Below are 22,455 nucleotides of genomic sequence, written 5' to 3'. Positions count from 1 at the left end.
CTGGATTGCTGATTGAGATAATGGAGCAGTCAAGAGGTAGTGAGGTGATGTGATGTATGAAAAGTAATGCCGTGTTTTCAGATGTCACTGAGGACAGCATGTAGATGAGAAATGGGAGAGCTCCTACATAGATCAGAAGACACAGGGGTCACTAGAGGTATTGGTGCAAGATGAGATGCCATCAGTCGTGATATTCTGGGTATGATTTAGACAAATATGAATAGAACTAGGTCAGAGCAACCCTAACCATGGAGAGCATTGATGGAGGAGAGTGTGCCTCAATATGAAAAGGCCTGAAGACAGGTCAAGAATCACACCAAGGGTGCATTTAACTTCCATCACGTAAAATGTCATTTTTGACTTTGAGAGCTTTTCAAAATGGGAGCAATACTGAAACTTGATATGGACAGATTCAAACAATTCAAATTAATTCTTTCTGCTTCTTCAGGGATAAAACAATTCCAGTATTTAAATTAAAGGACCAGAAGGATATAGGTCTGAAAATAACTGTTACTAACAAGCCATCAGACCCCAAAAGACCAGAAGAAGATGGGGATGATGCACATGAAGCTCACCTGACTGCAACATTTCCAGACACTTTAACCTACTCTACATATCGACCCCTGACATCAAACTCAGTAAGTGCTTAATTTATTTCTCCAATCATTCCCTTTCTTAATCCCTGTTCTGAAGTTGCTGATCTTACAGATCTGCTGTTGTATAGATACCAGCAGTCCAACATTACCCTATTCAAGCCAACCCTGTGAGACAGGCAGTGAGTGTGATTCAGCTTGGCATCTTTGGAGCCCAATATTGTCAGCACCTAATGCCTAATAGGGATGTTAATTGTCCAAGATGGAAATCCTGTCCTATTCCCTTCCTGCTTTTGCCACTGCAAAATAATTCAGCAAATTGATCTTCGATTAAGATAAATGCTCGGCACAACATTGTGGCCGAAGGGCCTGTACTGTGTTGCACTACTCTATGTTCTATATTCTATGTTGTAAATTATAAAGATCCAAGTGGAAGCAGCTAGCTCACCTTAAACATATCCATTTCCTATCTATTTCAATAGGAGTTACATAGAGCAGTACTTTTATCAAAAAACCATATCGGAGAGCTAAATTCTTGTTCTTAATTGTTGTCTCTTTTCCGTACCTATTTAATTATTTACTGTGAAATTTACAAACATTTTACACATGTATGGCATTGTTTTTAAATTAGGACAAAATATTGTGCACAGCGAATCAGAATGGGTCTCAAGCAGTGTGCGATTTGGGGAATCCCTTAAAAAGAGGATCTGAGGTAAGCTATTTTTCACGTCAAGTTGTTAGTCAAATATATTTAACTTGTTTATATTTCCTAAGTGTGAAATTGTACCATTAACATTAGCGCAGTAATATATTTTTCACTAGTCTCTGATTTGTGTTTAACATAAATCTAATATGTTAGCCATTTTGGTTTTAGGTTGTTTTCTACTTAGTCATGAGTACTGCAGGAATTACATTGGACACCAGGAACCTTAATATCAATCTACAACTGGATACGTAAGGCTAACTTAACATTTCTATTTTATTTAAATTAATATATATTTAGAATTGCAGCTGCTGAAGAGGCAATAGCATCTTATAAATAAGGAGCAAGGGTATGCCATTATTGCCCCTCACTGCTTCGTCAATGCTAATCTGGTTGTTTCCTCAAATTCCCAACCCTAATAGAATTTTCATCTACTTGCTTAACAAAAATCAATCCACTTTTGCCTTTAAAGTATTCAAGGATTCTTTTGTCACCTTTTCATGAAGAGAATTTCAAAGATTCGTGACATTCTATGAAAGAAAATTCTTTGCCATTGCTCTGTTTTAAGTGGGTGATCCCTGATTTTTAAACAGTGCCCTCTACTCGTTGATCATCCCATAAGAGGAAACTTCATCTCCACATCAGTTCCATCAAAATTCCTCAGGGTTTTGCATGTTTCAATCAAGTCATCCAAACCTCCAGCCTAGCTTGTCCATCCTTACTCAATGAGACAACTGCCCATTCCACATATTAGTCCGATAAACCTTCTCCAAACTGTTTTCAATCCATGTACATCCTGCCTTGAATAAGGAGACCAATAGCGTACACAGTACTCCACATGTGATCTCACCAGTGCCCTGTGTAACTTTTGTATTCCATTCCACTCGGAACATTCTGTTACCTTTCTTAATTACAGTACTTTGCTGTTTGAGTATACGCATGTTTTGCATGCACATGGACATCCAGATCCCTCTGCTCCTATTTCGTACCCTTATTAGATGTTCATGAAATGTAATTCCAGAAGCGATTACTGAATAATAATCAGAAGTACCCAGACCAGGTTACTATGGCCATTTAGCTCCACCAAACATCAACAAATTCAAACCTCGACTTGCGATCTTCTGAATTACTTGCTGCCTTGATCAGCTTAGCTACCAAAGAGCCAACTTTAATATTTTGATTGATCGATTATTTTGTGATTGAGTCTTTAATTTCCATTTACAGGACCAGCGAACAGGCTAATGTGTCAACGATTGCTTCTGCTCAAGTTATGATTGAACTACTTTTGTCTCTGGTTGGGTGAGTAAAGTGTCCTGCTTTCTGTCGTTTTGGCTGTGAATATATTCTGTATTGTGTCTGTCTGCTGCATTGAAGGAAATAAATAGAATAAACATTGAAGCATAAGTCATGTCATTCTGTTTGAACAGTGCTGCCAAACCATCTCAAGTATATTTTGGAGGTTCCCCAATTGGTGAGAGTGCTATGAAGACTGAAGAGGATATAGGGAGTTTGATTCAGTATGAGTTCAGGGTAAGTGTAGCAACATAGAGTCATAGAGATGCACAGCACAGAATCAGAATCTTCAGTTCAACTTGTCCATGCCAACCAGATATCCTCAATAAATCTAATCCCATTTGCCAGCATTTGGCCCGTATCCCTCGAAATCTTTCCTATTCATATATCCATCCAGATGCCTTTTAAATGTTGTAATTGTACTAGCCTCTACTACTTCATCTGACAGCTCATTCCATATAAGCACCACCTTCTGCATGAAAAAGTTGCCCCTTATGTCCCTTTTAACTCTTTCCCTTCTCACCCTAAATCCATGCCCTCTAGTTCTTGACTCCCCCAAACCAGGGAAAAGATCATATCTATTAAACCTATTCATGCCCCTCTATAAGGTCACGCCTCAGCCTCCGATGCACCAAGGAAAAGAGCCCCAGCCTGTTCAGCCTCTCCCTATAGCTCAAACACTCCAACCCTGGCAACATCCTTGAAAATCTTTTCTGAAGCCTTTTCAAGTTTCACAACATCCCTCCTTTAGCTGGGAGATCAGAATTGTACACAATATTCCAAAAGTGGCCTGACCAATGTCCTGTACAGTCAAATGACCTCTGAACTCGTATTTTCAATGCTCTGACTATCCTATCTACCTGGGACTCTGCTTTCAAGTAACTATGAACCTGCACTCCAAGGGCTCTTTGTTCAGCAACACTCCTCCAGGAACTTACCATTAAGGGTAGAAGTCCTGCCCTGATTTGCCTTTCCAAAATGCAGCACCTGATCTTTAAAAGTAAGTTAGTGATGAAATTTCCTTAATATTTTAGATGTTAAATAATGTGCAAAGTGTTGTTAGTTTAAAACCTTGCCTGGAGACTGTTTAATAAGTTACAATGAAAAGAATTATATTGATTTACACTTCAAAATGTGTTCTTTCCCCACAGATAATCCATTTGGGCACCTCACGTAAAACTCTGAACAATACCTGGCTACAAATCAGGTGGCCAAAAGAAATAAATAATGGAAAATGGCTGCTCTATTTGGTGAAAATTGATTCAAAAGGCATCGATAATATTAAATGCATGCCTGAAAATGAAATCAATAACCAAAATTTAAGGGTAATTAATAGTTGATTTTTAACTCTAAGCTGAAATTGATTTAAAAGATTATTGTGTCTTGAGCGTAATAAAGCATTGCTTTTATTGGTGAGTTCTGCTATCACTAACATTAAGTTGAGTGTTTCTCATACAAGCAGTCAAACATGTGTATTTGGTTATTTTTCATAAGTAACCTGATTTAGGGAGAATGTTTTACTTTTCACAGAAGCCAGCTTTAACTCTTATTTGTCCTTTTAAAAAAAATGTTAATAGTAAGGAGGAGCACACACGTTAGCACAGGGGAAAGAATGAGAAATCAGTATTGTGACATATTGTCTGTGGAGTGTGTTTATATAGTTTCCTTCATGCAGACACTCTCCCCTCACTAAGAGCATTGGTAGAGGAGAATAGTCTTCTACTATCTCTCTCAAGTAACAGTTCTTTCTGACACACATATTTTCCAGCAATTGGCACCATGTAATGATCAGGCTCAGGAACTGTAATATAGTTTTTTTGCTCTCATTTTCTAGCTGGGAAGTGAAGTGTTTATAAAGGCCTAAATGCTACATCAGCTGAGATCAGGTAACCTAGCACAATTTGGGAATAACACTTCAATCTTTGTGATCTAGTTAGATCTCAGATATACATTTCTATTGACAACATCTATTTGCAGACATAATCCACTAATTATTGTGTGATTTTTTGTAACCTATATGCAGTTATTTTATTTCAGGAAGTTCCTAATCAAATAAGGAAAAGAAGACAGCTTGAGGCCAATGGACCCAAGAAGTCAAGAATAACTTTATCTCCTAAAAGAAAATATATAACTCTAGTAAGTGCAGATAGGGATCCAAAACTTTTGTTTCAAAATTCTTTTTGTTCCAAAACTGACTGTGAGACTATACAAACATTCTACAGGATTGTGACCAGATGAACACTACTAGATGTGTTGATATAAAATGTCCCCTTCAAGGACTTGATAGCAGTGCATTCCTGGTTTTACGTTCAAGGTTATGGAACACCACTTTCCTAGAGGTAAATATGAACTGAATAGTGATTGTTAGTCTTTTGTATATGTGAGCTTTTAAAATTATTTTTAATACAATCATGTGCGTTTAATATACTTTGTTATTTAACAGGAATTTTCCAAATTGAATTACCTTGATATCATTGTTAAAGCCACGATAACTGCTGAATCTCAGGCCAAAAACATTGTGATTAATAACGCTGAAACTAAGGTAATTTACTTGTGATTAAGAAGAAAGCAAAGGTACAGTGTTTCAAATCCAGCTATCTGGAGTTTTTTTGTTGTGCTACTTTGTATTAATTTTAATTGTTATTAAATGAGTAAAATAACTTGTTGGTTTCTTGAGCTAAGTCCTACCTTGGCTCGGTGGCATACTGACAGGTTACTGACGTTGTGTACCTGTCTTTTTCTGTGCTCCAAGGAGTCCAAGTGACTCTTGTTCAAAACTGTGCAATTCATATCAGCCAAACTAAAATTCAGCAAGATCCAAATTCTGGCAGAGACTCAATTCCTAGGCTGCAGCTCTAGAGACACATTACAGGTACGTAAACAGCATTTCAAGAAAAGCCAAAAACCATTTTGGACAAAATAAAATCCTCATGATTTAATTTAAACACACCACTATATATGTGATAAATAATGTTTTAGATTAGATTCCCTACAGTATGGAAACAGGTCCTTTGGCCAGCAAGTCCACACTGACCCTCCGAAGAGTAACCCACCCAGACCCATTCCCATACCCTATATTTACCCCTGACTGATGCACCTAACACTATGGGCAATGTATCATGGCCAACCCACCTGACCTGCACAATCTTTGGATTGTGGGAGGAAACCCACGCAGACATGGGGAGAATGTGCCCGTCAGTCGCCTGAGGTGGGAATCAAACCCGGGTCCCTGGTGTTGTGAGACAGCAGTGCTACCCACTGAGCGACTGTGCCTCCATGTTTGTTATTACTGATTAATACCTAACTGGATGGAAGCTCTGTGTAAAACATGTCACCAAACTTACATTTTATGCTCATCAGAACATTAAGGAATGATGGCAAGTAAACAATAGACATATTAATCATTATTTTCCTTTGTCCACTGTGGGTAATAGTCCAGAATGCATTTGACAGTTCCAACGTCGTAAATTTGTAAAAAAGTAATGGATTAATTCTGGGATAATGAACATGGACTTGTAAAAGCAGGACCTAGAGTCATAGAGGCCTTCAGCACAGAGAAAGGCCCTTTGGCCTTCTGTGTCCACTCCAGTCACAAACAACCACCCAACTATTCTGAACCCTTTTTTCCAGCGCTTTGTCCATAGCCTTGTATGCCTTGGCATCACAAATGCACATCTCAATACTATCTAAATATTATGAGGGTTTCTGCCACTACCAATCTCACAGCCAGTAAGTTCCAGATTCCTCCATCCTTTGGGTGAAAAAAGATTTCCCTCTCATCTCCTTCTGCCTCTCAACTTAAATCTGTGAATCCTGGTCATTGATTCCTCCACTACCTAGAAATGTTTCTTCCTGTCCTCCTAATTTTATATATCTCAACCTCTGTTATAATAAAACAACTCAAGTCTGTCCCAGTCTCTCGCTTCATAACTGAAGCTCTCCAGCCCAGGCTGCATCCTGGTGAATTTCCTCTGCACCCTCTCCTGTGTTATCACATCTCACCTATAATGTGGATTCCAGAATTGCACACTATTCTAGCTGTAGTCAAACTAACGTTTTAAACTAAATGATTTCAAGCAAAGCATAAGGGTTCTAGGAGTGACAGGAATGAGATAATGTTTTGTCTGGCTATGTCTGCTTTTCATGTGTGTGAATCCAATAAAAGATGTTCCCTAAATTGACGTATTCAGAGATCATAACAATATGGATAGGGAGCTGGCTAGAATATAAAGATGATGCAACGAGACAGTGGTTTGGCTCCGGAGGTCTGAAATTTCCTCCGTAATGGCTCTGCCTCGACTCCTTTTAAGATGATGCTTAAAACTCACACACTTGATTTGCGTTCACCTGCTATAAAATCTCTTTGTGGTCTTTTTTTGTCCTTATTTTCTTTCTTCATGTCCCTGTGAAGCACTTTGGGATGTTTTACTATATTGAATATGCTCATAAATGAAAATGTATTTGTTTCTGGAGCTAGTAGAATGTAGGTCATGATATAAGTTATCTATCTATCTATTAGGATCACTTTTGTTTGCTAATTACATAAGTAATTGAAAAAAGACACGAGTATTTTGAAGCTTGCTGATGCCAAATTTGAGTGGATGGCCAACTGTGAGGGAGAATGGCAGGAGGACATTCAGCATGGGAATTTAGATAACTGAGTGACAGGTGCAGGTCATGTGTGGAAAAAATTGTTTCCCTTTTTAAGAAATGAAATACGTTCTTAAAAGGTTATGTTGTAAAAGTGGATTATCAAAGTTTTAGTCATTCAGCAAGTGGTTTTTATATCTGTATTGAACATAAAAGTAAGAAGGTGATGTTGAGCTACACTTGGTACAGTTCTGAGCATGCCAGAGTGAGGCGTGCCATTGAAGCCATAGTAAAGTTTAAAAGGTGGGCCAGGTTAGCAGCAGCTCAAAATGAAAATGATCCAGTTATTTCACACAGAAATTTCATGGATGATTAAACCGTAGTTTACAAGGTTATGAAAGATTTTGAACAAGTAAATTATGAAAGATTACTGCTAGTAGTTTACAAGTAATTGACTAAGAACAACAACTAGAAGGATGAAGGGAGAAGGTGGAATGTTAATGCATGTGAAGACAGTTTCAGGTACATGGGCAGCTCCTGCTATAGCTGTGAAAATCACTTGGTGTTAAGCTACTAACGAAGATGTTTCAAGATCATTGAAAAGACATCTGCCAGACAGGGCCCTCTGCTGACAATTTCACTATAAACTGTAGTTGATGGACATGCTTTTCTCACTTTTCCAATGGAATGGGTAAAGCCACACAATATTTGAACATTGCATCCTGAATGTCCATGTAGTTCTCTCAATCACATGCAGGCAATTTCTATTTACGAGCCCAAAGTGCGTATGAAACAGGCACAAGTGGTGTCTCCCATATTGGAAGATGTTTAATTTATTTTAAAAACATTTCCAGTCGATTTTAAATTAATGAGTACAATGGCAGATGGTCAATCTTGTGTTTTTAAAAAAAACCTGATATGCAACTTTGTTATACTGTTCTTTCAGGTGCGAGTCACAGTGTTCCCTGAAAAAACTGAGAATCATTACTTTGGAGTTCCTTGGTGGATTGTTTTTGTCGCTATCCTGGTTGGAATTTTGCTGTTGGCGCTTCTAGTATTTTTATTATGGAAGGTGAGTGGCACTAGAGAGGATGCAAGTTGAGCTAACTTCAAAGAAATTTGATCTGCAACCTGTCCCTGATTCCACGTGGAGTGGTACAGCTTGAACTTGTAAAATATATAAAGGTTTCAGTATACCAAACCTCTGGTTCAGTAGCTTATGTTTATTTATCAAGGGTAAACTACAGGGCATAGCTTTATTTCATCCTAAGTTTTCCATTTATCATTCTTCATGTTTGAGCCTTGGCAGTGAGTTAAGGTATTACATTTATTCAGGAAGATTCTGTTCTCACCTAAAACTTTCCTAAATGCGTACTCTTCCCTAAAAAAGTCAATTGCTGACAGCTAGAAGTATGAGCCATGCCTGGTTTTCTTCTTTCTAAACCCAGGAGACCTCTGTCCTGATATTGTGCACAAGAAAAGCTAACTTTGCACAGGCTGAGAATTGAACCTGGTCTCTCTGTGCTGTAACTTGATGTTAATATTTCTTGTGCAATTTTACTACCTCTTGAGGTGCTAACTTTACATTGGAGCACAGTTCCAAGAATGGTGGTAACTCTCTGGTCTTTGACTTCAATGACATTGTAATCCCAAACAACAGTGTTTGTCTATTTGTGAAAAATGTCATAGCTGAACCTGTCCTACACTTGCCCTATACCCACAGATATTTATTCCAACAGAGTTTATAGGATTCAATTCATTTGGATCCTTGTCTGATATTGTAAAAGCTTTTACAGGAATTGTCTTAGCTCATTTTTTTTAAAATGGGCAGAGCACAGGACATGGCTAGTTGGGTCATTTAGGTTTGTGCTGGCAAAATGGCATATTCTCTCAATATGCTTTGTCATGATCCATCTGGAAATCTCCCAGTCTTCTCTAAGAAGATCATCCTCAGCTTCTCCAATCTAACACTTAACTGAACCCTCATACCTCAGAATGTAGACTTTGTTTCTTATTTTCAGCCTGTCCTTGCCCTTCGTACCAAAATGTATCATGTCAAATTTCTTTACGTTAAACTTAATTTGCCACCCATTCCACCAAAATTGTCTGTCTTCTTGAAGCCTATCATTAGGCTACACACAGTTCAGTATTCTTACAAGTTTTGTATCTCAAGTTCTATTTTTTTATTTCAAAATCTGCAAATTCTACCCAGTACACCAAAGTCTAAATCATTAAAACATATCCAGAGCAACAGTGATCGTGGTACTGACCCCTTGGAAACTCTACTGTATACAGTCCTGCCAAATGAAAAGCAACTGGTCAACACTGCTCTGATTCCTGTAACTCAGCCAGTTTCCAGCACCTGATTTTACTTCTTATTTCATGCATTCACAGTGACAGCATTTTATAAAATTTTTTTGGAAGTTTACATAAATCACTCATTAATCCACACTTACTCAAGCAACTGTTAGTTTTATCCCAATTGTTGTTTCTGAAACATTCCTCACCACTTGTAGTTGCAAAATTTAACTTAATACTATTTTTATTTGAGTGAAGGTATAATATTTGCAGTTCTCCTGTTTTCTGGCACATTCAATGCATCTTTGAAGGATTGGTAGATAGTAATTTCTGTTGACATCCTCCAATGAATCATAATTCATCCTGGTGACTTACCAACTTTCAGTGGAGCCAGCCCATTCAATATTTTCTCTTTATCATTTTTTAACCAATTCAGTATCTCAAATACCAGCTCTTTCATTATGATTTTAGCAGCGTCAATTTCCTTCAAAATGCAATGTGGGCAAAGCACATAGTACCTCAGCAATGTCCCCTGTGTACATGCTAAAGATCCTGATTTTCCCCACACCTCCTTATTACCCATCAACTATATACAGTAGTCAATGCCCTCCCTTACCCATGCGGATACGTTCCAAGATCTACCGCCGAAGCCTGAAACCACGGGTAGGAGCGAACCCATTCATTTAAATGGGAAATTTACCTTCCCGGCCGTTCCCGGTCCCTGGTTCCGGAAGGTTCCTTATAATATGTTCGGGCCATGATAAACTGCAGGTAACTGAAACCATGGAAAATGATTCCGCAGATACGGGGATCACCCTGCATAAGCTTAGGGAAGACATTTGAATTCTACTTTTATTAGCTGCAAGTTCTGTTCTCAAACTTTTTTTTAACTTATCCTTTGAATTTTTTCAGTCTGGTTCTGCTAATTTATAAACACATCATTTGTTATATATTCCACACTACCCCCCTACCCCCTGCCCACCAGGGGTACATACTTAGACTATACATGAACCACCTTTTAAAGGTAGCCCATTTTTTAGCACAGATTTGCTGATCAGTTTTTGCTTTCAACTTATCCAAGACAAATCCATTCTCACCTAATGAAATTGGCTCTCTTGATGAAGTGTTTTTAATCTAGATTACTCCTTGTACTTCCTGCACTTAATCTATACCTTAAGAGATTCTGATAATTGTTGTCTAAATATTCTTCAACAGATACATGTCCCATCTCAGACCCCAGAACCAGATTCAGCAATACTTTCTTTATTATGGGTGGCACAGTGGCAATGGGCAGCACGGTGGCACAGTGGTTAGCACTGAGACCCGGGTTCAATTCCCGCCTCAGGCGACTGACTGTGTGGAGTTTACATGTTCTCCCCGTGTCTGCGTGGGTTTCCTCCGGGTTCTCCGGTTTCCTCCCACAGTCACAAAGATGTGCAGGTCAGGTGAATTGGCCATGCTAAATTACCCGTAGTGTTAGGTAAGGGGTAAATGTATGGGTGGGTTGCGCTTCGGCGGGTCGGTGTGGACTTGTTGGGCCAAAGGGCCTGTTTCCACACTGTAATCTAATCTAATCTAAAAATCTAATCTAATTACTTAAATGAGAATCTTCTAATCAAGAAAATTCTATTGAGCATACTTCTTTCCTCTGTGCCTTTTTGTTACTATCAGATTATGTTAATGTAAGTTAAGTTTCTATTACCGTTGCACTGTAATTATTGTAGCTCTCTTCAAATTTGCTCCTCTTTATTCTCTTTTATCAACATTGTTGATCCTCTTGCTTTCTTTTCTTCTCCATCTATTTCTTGAATACCTTGAATTTTGGAATATTTAGTACCCAGTCCTATCCTTTTTTTTTGAGCTATCTGTTATCACTATAATATCATACTCCTATATGGTTATCTATACCTACGGTTCACCAGTCTTCCATACCAAAGCCTGTGTATTCACGTGCATCCACTGCAAACTAATTTAGACTTTATTGCATTCTGTTTTAATCTACACCCACTTGATTTCTTATTATAATGCAATGTGTTTCTCCCAATTCTTTTGTGAACTTTGTTTCCCTTTGGAATTCTATATTCTGGTTCCAATCATCTATACCAAGTTAGTTTGAATCATGGCAATCTGCCCTGGAAGACATTGGCCCCAGTTTAATGGAGGATACAACCCTTCTGGCCAGTATGCACCCAGTCTTTCCTTGAGCTGAATGTAGTGACTTGGGGATCTAAAATCCCACCTCAACCATTTCCTGATCTGGCACATGGCAGTGGGAGCAATTCAGAGATCCCTAGATTTGTGAGCTTCTTTATTAATCTTACGCCTTGCTCTCTGAACTCTGCCGAGGAGACCTTGTCTCTCTTTCTACCTATGTTATTGATACTGATATGGGGCATTATTCAAGACTGTTGACAGACAAACGCATACCACTGCCTCTGTTGCACTGCAATCACTTTGATATTCTTGACCCTGATGCCAGACATACAACTCACCGTTCCAGATTCATGAATCTTTTCACGTAACTATTGAATTCTCAATTAGTATTGTTTATCTTTTCCCTTACTGCCGTTGCTCTCCCTTGTATGCAATGCCATGTGTGATGCCATAGATCTGATTGTGGCTGCACTTCAAGGAACCTTTGCCCTCCCCAACACTCAGAAGTGAATATCAGTTGTAAAGTGAGATTCACTCAGATGAACCTTGCACTACTTGCTGCATCTCCCTTGATGATCTGGTGGTATCCATTCCTTCTCCACCTCTATTCTCTGAAGCTGCAGGCTGAACACACCCAGAATGAGCTATACAAGTGGCTCCTAGCCCCCAGGATAGGTGCCAGGTGGTGCTGAAGCTCTGAAATTTGAAGCTTTAACTCCCTTGGCTGATGGTACTTCCTATGTACGTGATTGTTCACAACAGGCACAGAGCTTCCCCATGGAACAGGATGTGTACCTAGCAAAGCTGAGGTATCCTGCCATACCTCTACATAGTAACCTTAAAAAATAAGCTTAAAGTTTATCACTCGATTTCATTATTTTTCACCAGATTTAATTATTCAAATTAATTATCTTAATTAATTTGATCGTGATCTAAGTATTTTAGATTAAATTAGATTCCCTGCAGTGTGGAAACAGGCCCTTCAGCCCAACCAGTTCACACCGACCCTCTGAAGAGTAACCCACCCAGACCCATTTCCCTAACACTATGGGCAATTTAGCATGGCCAATTCACCTGGCCTGCACATCTTTGGACTGTGGGAGGAAACCGGAGCACCCAGAGGAAACACATGCAGACATGGGGAGAATGTGCAAACTCCACACAGACTTGATATGTGATCCCTTTCATTGTGTTGCTCTGTGCACCCTGCATTCAGTTTCACTAATTCAGAACAGAGATGGAACCTTCTGGTTATGATACTTGCATAATGCCTTTGTTCTCTAGGATATGAGATGGGGGAAATTTACTTTTTATGTACCTCATTGAGTTCTGTTGTAAAGCTTTCGGTTCTGGAGCTTGATATTGGAAAATGCTTAACATTTAGTTGGATTTTTAATTGGCTATTTACTGAATCTTGCTAACAGTTCCAGAAACTACAGCAGGCAAACCCTCTTGGGTATCCTTTACAGGGGCCTTAAAGATTCTCTTAATCTCGTAATCAATTCAGTAAAGTGTGATGAGTCAGAATATGATGAGTTTGAAATTTGTAAGTGCCAAGTGACCAATTCCTTTATTTTTAAAAAAAAATGCATTTTAAAACTACTGATGAATGTGTTCTGAAACAGCATGTGTTTCATAAAATGATATCCACATTAACATTAATTGTGCAGCTTTTCACCATAGTGTGTACTGATAACTGGCCTTTAAAAAAATTGTGATTATTACACCACTTGTTTTCTTGTAGCTTGGCTTCTTCAGGAAAAACAGAAAAGCTTCTCACAATGTTCCTTGGTATTCCAAGGCTGAGATCTCCGTTCAGCCGTCTGACAAAGAAAGACTTACTTCTGATGCATAATATTGACCCACTTCCCTCATTGATTTGGTAAATAGTCCAATGGTCTCCGATTCATGGCTTGGAGGGGCATGGTGTGTGGAGCTTGGCATCATTTTTACTCCCCGCTTACTTCCAACGCACAGCATTAACATCTAATCAAATCCTTTCTCCATCATTAAGTTGCTTTATGATGTTGGGCTTTGGTGGTGGGGAGAATTTAAGGTTGACACAGAATTCAAATCAATGAGAAAACAATTTTTTTGGATCGATGAATTGCCATCTATATTTAAAGGCATATATTTATTCAGCTAGTTGTAACATATAGTCATTAAAAAATCTGAATTTACAATGTTATTCTTCACAAAGGAAATAAGAGAAAATTATCTAGTATGTTACACACTAGACATGTAATATAAAGCTGCTATTAAACTAATTGAGATATTTGGTACCACTTACATGTTAATTGCAGCTTATTAATGACCTTTTGCATGGAAACCTCCTGCGTGGGAAATGGTGCTTTTTCTTCAGGCCACTGGAAATGGGAGCTTTCATTCTTCGGTCCTTTTGCAGGTTCCAGCTTTCAGAATAATATATCTGAAAGATCTTTCTTTACTTTTCCTCTGTTGCTATTTGGAATGCTGTGTACAGAACTGATAAATGTGCTGCATGTCTACATTGTATGTTTTGTAATGGGCATTAACAAAGAACCTTTTTGACCTTGAATTACTGTTTGAGATTCATTGATTGTTGTTGGTCAGATACTTATAGTCTGTAATTATTTCCTTTCATGAGCCAAAATATAGGGCTGTGTTCAGAGGCAGGTGTGTGTGTAAATGTCTGCTGCTTTCTCCATATCAATTTGCAGTCTCCGCCCCATTCCAGGTTCATTGACCAGGAAGTGGCTAGGAGGTGCTGTACTACCTGCCCACTGCATGGGTAGCTCTTTGAAAACATTGTTGGCGAGTGACTGAAATTAGCCAGTTGGTCTCTAGGTTTCTGGATGCATTTGGGAACAGCATAGTTGCAAGGAGGCAGTTACCTGGAAGGTGATCATCACTTTAGACAAACCTAGAGGTCGTCCCCTGGTTTCAGTTTTAGCCACAAGCTGTCCTGTAGCCAGACTGCTGAGACAATTTTCTTCCTCATCCTAATGTAAAGCCACAAAAGTTAGAATAGGTGCAAAAAAAGCCAAAGAACTGCAGATGATGGAAATCAAGAACAAAATCTGAAATTGCTGGAAAAACTCAGCAGGTCTGGCAACATCTGAGGAGGGAAAGCAGAGTTAACATTTTGGATCCAGTGACCCTTCAGAACTGTTCTTCAGTTCTGAAGAAGGGGCACTAGACCCGAAATGTTAATTCTGCTTTCTCTGCACAGATGCTGCCAAACCTGCTGAGTTTTTCCAGCAACTTCTGATCTTGTTTGAGAGTGTGTGCCTCTGTCTTGAGTGTCCTCTCCCTCATTCACCTGAAAAGGCATTCTGCTGCTGCTTTTTCTTTTCAGTGCGGGTAGATTTTTTTTCTTTGCTCCCTTTGTTCCCCCACACTACCCGTAAGAGCGGTAGTTCTTATTTTTCCCAGCACCCACGTCATGTGTGTGCAGGTGTAAGACACCGTGAAGAACGAGTGTAGAAATCTTTATTCATATTCTACCGCCAGGAAGAAAGGAAACAACCGAGTGGCCAGTGACAAGCAGTGCCCTTCTCGACAAAGGGCAATGCTGTGTGATCAACTCAGGGAAGGGGATTAAATCAAAATAGAGTTGGAGGGGGAAATAAGATACTCCACTCCCTGCGGTGCCCACCTCTACCTGTACACTGGCAGATTTATTATTGGCCCTTTAACTTCATGACTGCACCCACTGGCCATAATTGAATGATGAACCTCCCTTTGTCATTCATTGGCCAGTTCAGTGCACGTCAAAGCCAGGTTTCAGACTCCCATTTGACCTTGACAATACAATTCTGAAACCCACAGGAAAAAAGTCTTGTCTGAAGTATTTTAAAATGAAACCAAATATTCCAGAGTTATTGGTGCAGCAAGATCCTGGAAAAGCAGGGCACTGTAGGATGTCAGTTATAATGCTTGAGTTACCATCCTGGCTACAATCAGTGAACTGAACACCTACCATCTTACCTTGTTTTGTACTGAAGTTACTTCCTAAAAAGTAACTGTTGAAGGTTAAATTGCTGCTAATTGTTTGTGCTATTTGGTTATCTCTCAGCAGGATGACAAGCTCTGTAAGTGACTGACACAAAATATTTTATTTCTGGTGGTATCTCAATTAGAATATGTCTGTGGAGGGTTGGCATGCTTCCAGTCAGAGGATACAGTGTTTAAAGCAATTGATTCCTCTAATTCCCATATTTCCCCTTGTTTTATAGTGTGGATTTTTTAAACGCTCCCATTATGATGACAGTGTTCCACGATACCATGCAGTCCGAATCAAAAAAGAAGAACGGCAAACCTTTGAGGATGTAAAATTAAACAAGAAATTTGACAAGAAACAATGGATGACAACATGGCAGGAAAATGAAAGCTACTCCTAAGAACCATTGCCTTTGTATTGTTAAAATGCTGAATTTAGCATGCCATAGTAATATGTACTATGTTGGTACTGCATTACTGTGCATTGATTTCTCTTCAACTGTCTAAAGAATGGTTCTTGATTACAGAGATTTTTGTAGTGCAGCCCATACCACAGTGTGGTTGCCCTTCTTTAAATACACCCAGAATGCCTTCTGGATTGTTTGGATTTTGAACCACTCATTGTTTGAAAAGTTTTGGTGAGTAAGATTTGCCTTGCACACCAAGTCTCCAGCAGCATGGGATTGAATTAGTATCTGCTCCAGAATATAGGTGTGAAAAACCTTCTAATTTAATTCAGTAACATTTGGTCCTTGCCATTTTTAATCTTTAATGTGCAATAGTCAACTGTGCAACTGACTATTGATTTTCAATTCAGTGTCGCCAGGACCCAGTTTGTGTGATCAGAAATGAGTCAACATTTTGAACTGGGATTGAGTTTTAAACAAAAAAAACTGTACATTTTTGTAAATAGTTATATATTTTAGAATGTCCTGGTATTTATTTTGTCATAAATTGTGTCCTTTCACTAATCATTAGTATGCCACAGATGGCTGAGTTTCCCATCCAGGATAATAAAAATGTTGTGGATGCAACTTGAGTATAGAAATTTAGATTTGAGTGAAAAAAGGTTTAATGTCTAGAGAAAGTACTGACCAATTTGTCTTTGCTTAGATTTATACTGGGTTAGTTTTGCCTCCCATATGGTGCTGAAAAGAAATGAAAAAAAACCTTAATGAGCTTGCTAAGTTTGTTTAAAAATGGCCTGGTGCAGCATTCAGTTGATTCAGTTGTGTGGTCAAATCAAAAAGTAAGTAATTTGTTTCTTCCCAGACCTGAATGTAAGTATTCTACTGTCTATAAAATTAAAGGAAAAATCGCAGACAAAACTTTAATGTACAGAGGGTATATACACTCAAATTATAAGCTTGAGGAAGGGACAATTATGAAGCTTTGCTACAGGAGGAAAGAATACTGTAATGAAGTTTACTGTTTGGAGCATGAATGTAATAAATAAGTTGCATAGGAGGAAGAAGAGAGGGTGATATGGGAGTGAAGAGAATAGAGCATTTTCCAAACTAGCTGCAATTATTAACCAAGCAGTGGGTCTACTGTAATAATCGACTCTTTTGGGTAAGAAAAGCAAATGCGAAAACAGAAGTTTAACACTGGGTGGAGGTAGGGGAAGCTAAGAAGGGGATATACCATTGCAATGAAGAACTGTGAGGACTGTAAGCTGTCTGTCAGGCTCTAGCAGAAAAAAAAAGTCTCACTTTTGTACCAGGGAACTTTCAGGCACCCATTGTTAGAAGTCACCCAGATTGTTTGTTTCTCTTTCAACTAACTTATGCTTCATTTCCTACACAGTCTGCTAAAACTCTTGGGGTGAATTCTTACTTTTGAGTTTTTTGCTACTTTTAGAATCCACTTTCCCCTTGTACTTTGAACTTCTCCAGAATGCTTGTGGATTTGCATTACTGCATAAGTAGCTGCTAGCTTAAAACAGTTGGGTGCCTGCATAACCAACTGGTGAGCTGCACAAAATACAAAAGAACTGTTACCAATATATGTGACTAACCCAGGTGGTGTTACACTATACTTGGGCATCTCATTTTACTGATACTAATCCACAGTAGGTGCTAGTCTAGGCACTGGGACTATTAACTATCGAATTCTTTATGATGGATGCAAATGGCGTGAATATTCTATATGTGCTACTGTTGGAAAGCATTTTATATTGGCTACTCTTTTGTGTAGGATTTTGAGGTTTTGGGATTTGACCTGTATCTTCTTTCTTCCTTGTATAACTAAAGTCGGGTGTAGCCTGCATAGTTACTGTTACTTGTGCAGGTATCATGCTGAGTCATGTCCCTAATGGTGAGCTACAGCTCAAATAAGTCTTTTCTTAGCTTTTACAGAACATCTATCAATGTGTCTTTGTGCCAGTAGTGTTTTATGAATTTGTTTTGTAACTGCTGTATTCTTCATGTACAGATAGGACTGGTTTAGTTTGGGATAATGTTTGGCACGGACTGGTTGGACCGAAGGGTCTGCTTCCATGTTGTGTGACTTTGTTTTGTGTTCATATTTTCTGCAATATTTATGCATTTTTGTTTTAGTAAGTTTGCAACATGATGCATTTTCCCCCCCATGTCGTATCACTTTCCCTGTCTCATTTTTGCAAAGCTAGCAAGTATTCTTGCCCGGGAAATCTAAATCCAAACTGCAGTTGTTCCCAGTACACTGGGGCACAGTTTCATTAAGAATGAACTTTTAAATATTCTACACAACCCTTCCTCATGTCAAATTCACTGAATACATCAAATTCTTAAGCATTCTCTATTTCTAATTCATGTCTTCCAATAATTTCCTTGCCAGTTTATTGATTTCAGTAATTGATGTATTTCTGAAACAGAACAAAATATGGTCTTACAGTTGTAAATAACCTCTTGTAAAAGGTGTGGTAAGACAGAACTGATTAGGTTCATCCTAGGGACTTCTTGAGAAAGGATAAGGTTTTGAAAATTGGTTTTTGGTTCAGAAAGGCACTAATTATCAGATACTTTAATTTTTTTGCATGTGTCTTATCATTTCATAGGTCTGCCCTGAAATATGTTGCCCCACATGACATTCCTCACAGCAATTATTTACCTTAGTTTCTTGGTAGTGCAAAGCTTAAACATTGCTAAGAAGAGACAAAAAGTCGAAATGTTTTGCAATCATCAGGAACGAAAAGCAAGAAAACCAACTTAAAACAGAAGCATCAATGTCTACAGCACGAGAAGTAGTTACTGTTTGCTTTGACTAATCCTGGCATGGAGATGCAGTAACATAGTTAACTGATTAGACTTCAAACCAGGCAAGCCGACTCTGATCAGTCAGGGTGTTGCTATGAAAATGTAGCAGGAATTGGCTGTTTCCTTAGCAAGACCGTAGAGAAGCCCGAAAGGCAATGGTCAGTTTGATCTAGTTTCAACTGATGTCCATATTTTCCAGTATGGATCTGTAGATACTAATTGAATGGGACGCTGGGGGGTTTCATCCCTCTTCTTAACATTTAGATTCTGAAGTCAACTATAAATGCCTTGATTAAGCACAGACCAGAACTGGACAGAGTATGACTCAATTGGAATTTGGATGTTTTTCCAAAGAATTCTGATGTAATGTTAAATCTTAAACATGCATTTTGTAAAAACAAGTCTTGGAATTCATAAAATATAGTGACAGAGCTATCTCCTGTGATAATTGTGAGTATTTTGTTCGCTCTTTCTTTTATCCTTTAGAAGCTAATCTTCTCACAAAGCTTGAATTATAGATGACACAGTTATGTGTTACTGTACCTCTTAAATGGAACAACATTAAATTTGTTCTGTACATTGTACAAAGTTATAACGGGGCAGTATTGTTTGCCAAGCTTAATGTCTGAACTATTCTTTAATGTGGACTGCTACTCTAACACAACATTGTCATTAAGAAATAATCTTAGTAAATGCAGTATCTTTAGGTTAGTCCACAAATCAGACTCAAAGCTTAACCAAGTTTTGTGACATCACAACAGATGTCACAGGAAGATCGGATGGCCTGTTGGCCTTTTTTTCAAATAGCATTTTGTAAATTAATTTATTTCATTTTCTGCATTTTTTAAGGACACATATTGAATGTTAAAATCTATTCAGCATAGAAATGAGAAGGCTTGCATTCATGGTCTTATGTCATTGTTAAGTGAATTTACATCAACTGAACACTTGCTAATCTGTAATCACTACTGTGCTGCAAAGCCAATTAGCAGGGTCCCATAAACAGTGATCTTGCTTTGATCTTGGATCTAAAAGATAACATCTCTGCTAATAAAATGCTTCCGCTTTGCTGAATGAATTTTATGCTGAGATTCTGGAGAGAGGGCTATGATTTCACAATGTCTTGATTTGGTGGCAGGATTGCTACCACTGAGCAAATGCCAACACTTTTGAAGTGAATCAAAATCACTGTTCAACAGTGACCACAGAATTAGAACAATATTAGAGGTTCTCTACAGTTCCAGAAGTATGTAATATGACAGACATCATGTCTCTTGGCCTCTCAGCACAGTGTGATTTACTTTCATTCTAATGTTATTAACATTATTTATATTTCTTAGAAGTTTACCTATCACTAGAAATGTTAGGTTTTTAACAAATAAACAAGTTGTTATGCAAAGAGTGATTAAAGGGAAAATGTAAAAGAAGCACTTGAAATTAGTAGCCAGCTTTGGTTAGAACTGACTTTCATTCTTTCATCTGAGCACATTTTCTTGTATTGCATCTCCAATACATTTCTTTTTTCTTAATTTAAAACCTTTTGTAGATGTTACCTGTTTCAGAAATCTCTTCACAATTTGAATTTTTTAAAATCTAGCAATACGTTAAAGGTTTAAGTGCTTTGAATGAAGACTGAAATGATCAGTAGGTCAATGAATTGAGATCTAGTTATTAGCCGAAAGTTAATGATATGACAGTTCATCTTGCTTTTGAAGAAAACATAATTTCAGCAGTTTTTCAGTTGAGACATTTGCTCTACCTACAAATAAAGGATTGCTCCATATGTAGGTGATTATAATTGCTGCAATTACCTGAATTTTCCTTTGCTGTGAACTATGTAGTTAGCAACAAATTTAGAATGGATTCATTCCATAAATTCCAATTGAACAAAATACTTCACATGAAGTATTTGCATTTCAAATAATATTTTTTCTCTCTCACTGTCTCAACTATACCTAATAAAACAATTTTTAAAAATCTTCTCTATTTTCAAATAATTTTGTTCGATACTGAGAATGTTCCAATCATATAAATGAATTGATGGAATTTGTGCAACTTGGAAAATTAGCTACAATGTACATTGTCACATTATAGCCAAAACATAACCCACAGCACCACAACTTGGGGAAAATGGCTTAGTTGTTGACGAGAGATTGAGATCATAAAGCTAATACATCAGTTATGATATTAAAAGATAATTGAATGTTTACCTTTTATCCTGTCAGTGAAAATATGCATTTTTAAATTATGTTCAAATATTTAGTGATTTAAACAAAAATCTTTCAGATTGCATCTTGACTGTGAAGAGGGGAATATAATACGGATAGGGACATTTAAACAAGTTGTTTTTCTTACAGGAACTGTATGTTTTTGTTGAAAATTAGGGACATTTAACTGTATTGGCAAGTCCATATTAAGGCAATTTCATTTAGTTGAAACACCTCCTATTAATTCCCTATGTAGTGCGGTTTTATTTAAAGTTTCTTATTGTGATGTTTTATGTGAAAGAAAAGAGAACTACTGTATTGTGGCATTTGGCAAAACAACTAAATATATTTCTTTATATTCAGGATTGCCTGTGACATTTGCAAATGTCACAAAAAAGCATTTGCCAGATAATATGCTGAGAACTCCTTCTGTTTAGCTGCATGAGAACCTATGGGAAACTTGAAGCTTTTGACAGCACTGTCTTCCATCCTCAGATACTCAGACTCTCTGATGAAATCTACTAGCATTACATGATATCTTAAATGGCCTTGTTTGAGAATAATTTTCAAGCATCATTATGTGTCCACTATACAGAATTTGTTACATGGTTTACTCTAGATAATTAAATTTCAAAATTGAGTTAATCCAATAAAAACCTGGAAATGTTAACTTTAGCTTTCCGTTGATGCAAGTATCTCTTCATTTTCCCTGTTCCCTAGAATATACTTTCATATGTATGTGTCATGTACAGATAGCTTGAGGGTGGAACAGGCACTAAAATGCAAGTAATAATTCATGGCATTGCCTTTTAGCATTACACTTGTCAAGTCCATGTAAGAGTTTAAACTTTTTTTGTTGAATCTAAAGTTGTTTGACAGATTAAACCTGAACTTTCTAAATACAGGTATTTTCTCAAAACTTTATTTTGGGGAAAACTGAAGTTTAAATACTCCTTTTTGCTCTTAGACTTCTGGAATGTTATGCTAGATAGGCAACACCTATATTAATAGAACCTGTAGGTTTTCTAAAAATGGTCAATACAATAAAGGTTATTTATCAAGAATACGTCCCTCATTATCAAAAGTTGAAGGTATTTTTGTTCCCTTTTTCAAGTGATTCACGAGTAACTGGAAAATTAATGTAAATCCTGGCTGCTATGTGTGTGGTGAACACTGCCTCAAGTTACTTTTCTCCATCTAAGAGAAAGAGAATCTTTTCCATAGAACAAAAGTAATATGTTAACATTCAAAATTAGAAACCGTGAAAATGATTAACACTTTTTTCAATCATTATCAGTATAAACCTTTCTGTTGATCAAATACTGGGAATTTGGTGGAATAATAGTATAAGGAGTAGTTTGGTTCATATTCCACTGCCTGATTTATCCCCACAACTAACC

General features: G+C 37.7%; 1 protein-coding gene across 2 annotated transcripts in view; it reads left to right on the top strand.

The window, feature by feature from the left end:
• LOC122551565 (integrin alpha-6-like) overlaps positions 1-21,705 on the top strand; it is an 84,493-nt gene extending 62,788 nt beyond the window's left edge. The window contains exons 15-26 of one of the 2 annotated variants that reach the window (XM_043693640.1): positions 449-638; positions 1,225-1,305; positions 1,468-1,547; positions 2,521-2,595; positions 2,724-2,826; positions 3,741-3,914; positions 4,627-4,725; positions 4,812-4,928; positions 5,033-5,131; positions 8,126-8,251; positions 13,376-13,513; positions 15,849-15,936. In XM_043693640.1, coding sequence (XP_043549575.1) covers positions 449-638; positions 1,225-1,305; positions 1,468-1,547; positions 2,521-2,595; positions 2,724-2,826; positions 3,741-3,914; positions 4,627-4,725; positions 4,812-4,928; positions 5,033-5,131; positions 8,126-8,251; positions 13,376-13,486 — 1,255 coding nt within the window. In that variant the 3' untranslated portion in view covers positions 13,487-13,513; positions 15,849-15,936. Of the gene's footprint in view, positions 1-448; positions 639-1,224; positions 1,306-1,467; positions 1,548-2,520; positions 2,596-2,723; positions 2,827-3,740; positions 3,915-4,626; positions 4,726-4,811; positions 4,929-5,032; positions 5,132-8,125; positions 8,252-13,375; positions 13,514-15,848 lie in introns of both variants that reach the window. The other variant, XM_043693639.1, reaches the window with a different exon arrangement.
• Positions 21,706-22,455: the final 750 nt, after the last annotated feature.

This window comes from Chiloscyllium plagiosum, chromosome 7 (assembly GCF_004010195.1).
Source record: "Chiloscyllium plagiosum isolate BGI_BamShark_2017 chromosome 7, ASM401019v2, whole genome shotgun sequence".
Classification (NCBI taxonomy): domain Eukaryota; kingdom Metazoa; phylum Chordata; class Chondrichthyes; order Orectolobiformes; family Hemiscylliidae; genus Chiloscyllium; species Chiloscyllium plagiosum.
Note: the sequence above shows the minus strand (reverse complement) of the source record. Positions and strands in the feature narration are given on the sequence as shown.